The 3,625-nt window shown below is 49.3% G+C and overlaps 1 protein-coding gene and 1 non-coding gene across 2 annotated transcripts in view; both read left to right on the top strand.

Annotated features, from left to right (window-relative positions):
• The window catches only part of RTN2 (reticulon 2), a 7,621-nt gene extending 7,294 nt beyond the window's left edge, over window positions 1-327 (top strand). Inside the window, exon 10 of the mRNA XM_012653243.1 lies at window positions 227-327. Coding sequence (XP_012508697.1) covers window positions 227-308 — 82 coding nt within the window. The 3' untranslated portion in view covers window positions 309-327. The remainder of the gene's footprint in view (window positions 1-226) is intronic.
• A 3,201-nt stretch (window positions 328-3,528) lies between these two features.
• TRNASTOP-UCA lies at window positions 3,529-3,614 on the top strand. Its single transcript has one exon. It is a non-coding gene; the product is annotated as a tRNA-Tyr (tRNA).
• The last annotated feature ends 11 nt before the right edge of the window (window positions 3,615-3,625 follow it).

Here is a 3,625-nt window from a genome sequence, read left to right as displayed (position 1 = left end):
CTTGGGAAGCTTTGCCTTCTACACTCCCTGACCCCAAATCTCCGGGGGCTGAATGCCCCCTTCTCAGAGAAGGGCGAGCGACTATTCCAACGCAGGCCATTAGGTGGAGGGCAGGGGCAGGCTCTGGGCTCCCAGCTAGTCTCCCCGCCCCCAGCTCTCCCCTCAGTTCTCGGATGCCTACCTAGTCTCTTGCCCCGATTCGTGACGCCACCCGTTTCTCCCTCAGGATCCGAGCTAAAATCCCAGGGACCGGAGCCCTTGCCTCTGCAGCAGCCACAGTCTCCGGATCCAAAGCCAAAGCCGAATGAGAAGGGCGTCCCTGTGCCCCCACTCCCAGCAGCCCTCTGCCCCCTCCATCTCCCTTCCCTCCCCACCCTCTCCCCCTCTCGGCCCGAGCCATTTCCTGGTGGGTGTCAGGATCACTCACTCGGGAATCTGCGCAAATTGCCTCAGCGGCCAGGACTACATCTCCCAAGAGGCTCTGCTCCAGGAGTCCGGGAAGGGCGAGCACCTTGGCCGCGGCGCCTGCTGGGACTTGTAGTTGACTAGACAGGGCGCCGCCCTGCACTTCTGTGACCCCGCCGCTGGAGGCGCCGTGAGGGGTTGGTGTCTCCTGGACGCCACTAGCCCCAACGCTGGGGCTTTGCATGGGGCCCAAGGGAGGCCTGAGCTTGGATTTACACTGTAATAAAGACTCCTATGGAAAACCCAAGGCCTCCTGTACTTCCAGACCCCTGCTGCACTGAAAAGCACTTAAATGACAGTCCAGGAGAACCTTCCCTATCTCTGGGGAAGAAGTCTCCTTTACCGTCTATTGAGGTTATAAAATGATTGAAGGGAAGATGTTGAGAGACCACCCATTCCAGGACTAGCCAAGCCTTGACGGTCTCTGTCTATGCCTGTGCTCAAGGCAGACATCACTAATCGCTCCCACACTCTGCCTCTGTGCAGCCACCTCACCTGAGCCCAGACCCATGTGTCATATGGCCTCTGGATGCCCCCCACCCCCAAACATATCTAAGCCTCTTCCTCATCCTACCTGATTTCCAACTCAGGCATGTCTCACTGCCTGCATTGTCACCAGGCCAGACACCCAGATATGGCCCTGGCCTCCTACTCCCTCACCTCCCACATCGAATCAGTCACGAAGTCATGTATATTCTACCTTACAAACATCTCTCATCCACCCACTTCTCTCCATCTCAATTGCCTTGGGACCAAGTATAGGACTCAATGGCCTCTCCGGGCCTCAGACTCCAAAACCATAAATGGGGAAGGGGGGAAGCAGGGAGAGGCAGGGAGAAGATGGAGGAGACTGAAGTCTTAAGATCCACAGACCTGGGTTTGAATCCCGGCTCCACTACCCCTTGGCTGTGTGACCTTGAGCAAGTGACTTCACCTCTCAAAGCCTCAGTTTCCACAAATGGAAACTGTCCCCATAATTGTATCGACATATAAAGTCCTTAGCACCAACACAGGGCCTGGTACGTAATATATCATGGTAATGACATTGCTTCCAAACCTCAGTCATTCCCTCATGACCTTCATGATCTTTATGCCACCTGTTCTGCTAGTCATCGAACATTTTTCTTTGAATTGGATTATTATTTAAAAATATAACCAATGTCTTTCAGAAAGAACGGTTACTTCACCAGCTTGAAAGAAGCCAGTATTGCTCACCAGAAATAGACGATAATAAAAAGAAGCACAAAAATATTAACATTTAAAATGTTTGTTCATGAATCACCTAAAATCATCTCACTTGCCCCTAGCGACACATGTCACATTTTAGGAGATAGATGATGACATTCCGAGAAGTAGTTACAGCCTCAGAATTTGCATACAGGGGTGCCTACTAGCAACTACCTAACTAAAACAAAGACGGCTCAGGGGACCTATATTGCATCTGGATTTGCCCAGCAGGGACAATATTTTAAATTTTCAAATGAAAAAATAGCAAAATTTTCTAAATATGCTTTTATTCACATTTTGTATAAGACAACATGTCCGTTTGCCTATCTCAAAGAGTGGTGGGAGAGGAACTGGTTGAGATTATGGGGCCAGGAATGGCTAAAGCCTCCAAGCCCATCCTTGGCATCTTTGCTGGAGGCAGGAAACAGACTGAAGATTGAAACAGCCTTTATTGAGCGCCTCTCAGTTGCCTGGTCCAGTGCCAGACTTTTACACCATTATAATTCCTCCAGTGAGATCAGTTGCATTTGTCCTGTTATACAGATGGGGAAACTGAGGCTCAAAGCAGGATAGTGATAATATTCCTTCATTCATCCCACAAACATTTACTGAACATCTGCAATGCACTCAAGTACATTTTAGGAATACGACAATGAACAAAAACAAAGTCCATGGTTTCACGGAGCTGATATTCTAGTGGGAGGAGACAGACAATCAACAAATAGAATATGGCAGGGAGTGACCCGGGCAATGGAGGAAAGTCTAGCAGGGTAAGGAGATAGAGTGACAGGGCTTGCTATTTTAAACTGGGTGGTCAGGGAAGGCTTCACTGAGTGGTGATATTTGAGCAGAGGACAGAGAGAAGGGAGGCAGTGAGTCATGTGAACATGTGGAGAAAAGGAGATCCAAGCTGGGGGATCAGCAAATGCGATGGCCCTGAGGAGGTGACATGCCTGATGTGGACAGCAAGATGCCCAAAGCCAAGGATATGGGGGAAAAGGAGTATGAGATAGGGTCAGAGGGGTGAAAGAGGCTAGATTATAGGGATTTATAAAGTGGATTGAGAATTTTTACTTTTACTTTGAGATGGAAGTCATGGAAGAGTTTGATGCGAGGGAATGATAATGTTGTCAAAGGATCACTAAGTTAGGGTATTAAAGGATCATTTTTTTGCGATAAAAATTATGATGTTACAGGTTCGAGTCCCCTACGTGGATGGCCGTGTGAACTGGGGTTGTATCTAGTGTCTAAACTCAATGTCCTAAGTGCTGAGGATGATAACGTCTGTCATCCCCAGCACCTAGGACAGTGCCTGGGACACAGTAGACGCTCAATAAACAGTGCTCCGTAGGTCTCCGCAGTTCCACAAAAGAACAGCAGGTGTCGCACCAGCCCCACCACCGCTTGCCCGGAGTCTCGCGGGACAGGCTAAATCAGACTTTAGCAGGAACCCACTCACTCCTCCGCAGGAGAAGGATTCAGAATATTCCGCGAAGGCGCTTCTGAATGCCGAATTATGAGTCTCTCCTCTTAAAAAACTGACTTTTCACTTTAGAAAAAGGGACTCCGGAGCCCTTTAACGGCTAACCAGGTCCCCGGGCGCTGCTTCCCAGAATGCGCGGCGCTATGTAAATGAGACGGTTTTGTGGGTGCAAATGATTCATACCATGCAAGGCAGAGGCAACATTTTGCAAGGACATCTGTCGTGAGCAAGGTATGGAAAGAATTTATACCGTGGAAATCAACCATCTTACATCTTCCAAAACTTCACCACCGTAACTGTAAAAGGTAAGCATTTAAGAACTTTATATAGCTTCAGGGGGAACAGGGATTTCTGCCCGGATGATCCTCAGTGGTCTGGGGTGCAGGCTTCAAACCTGTAGCTGTCTAGCGACAGAGTGGTTCAATTCCACCTTTCGGGCGACAACGGCCT

The sequence above is a fragment of the Propithecus coquereli genome, unplaced genomic scaffold (assembly GCF_000956105.1).
Source record: "Propithecus coquereli isolate 6110/MARCELLA unplaced genomic scaffold, Pcoq_1.0 Scaffold42, whole genome shotgun sequence".
Classification (NCBI taxonomy): domain Eukaryota; kingdom Metazoa; phylum Chordata; class Mammalia; order Primates; family Indriidae; genus Propithecus; species Propithecus coquereli.
The sequence above is the reverse complement of the archived record's forward strand: the minus strand, read 5'-3'. Positions and strand labels throughout refer to the sequence as shown.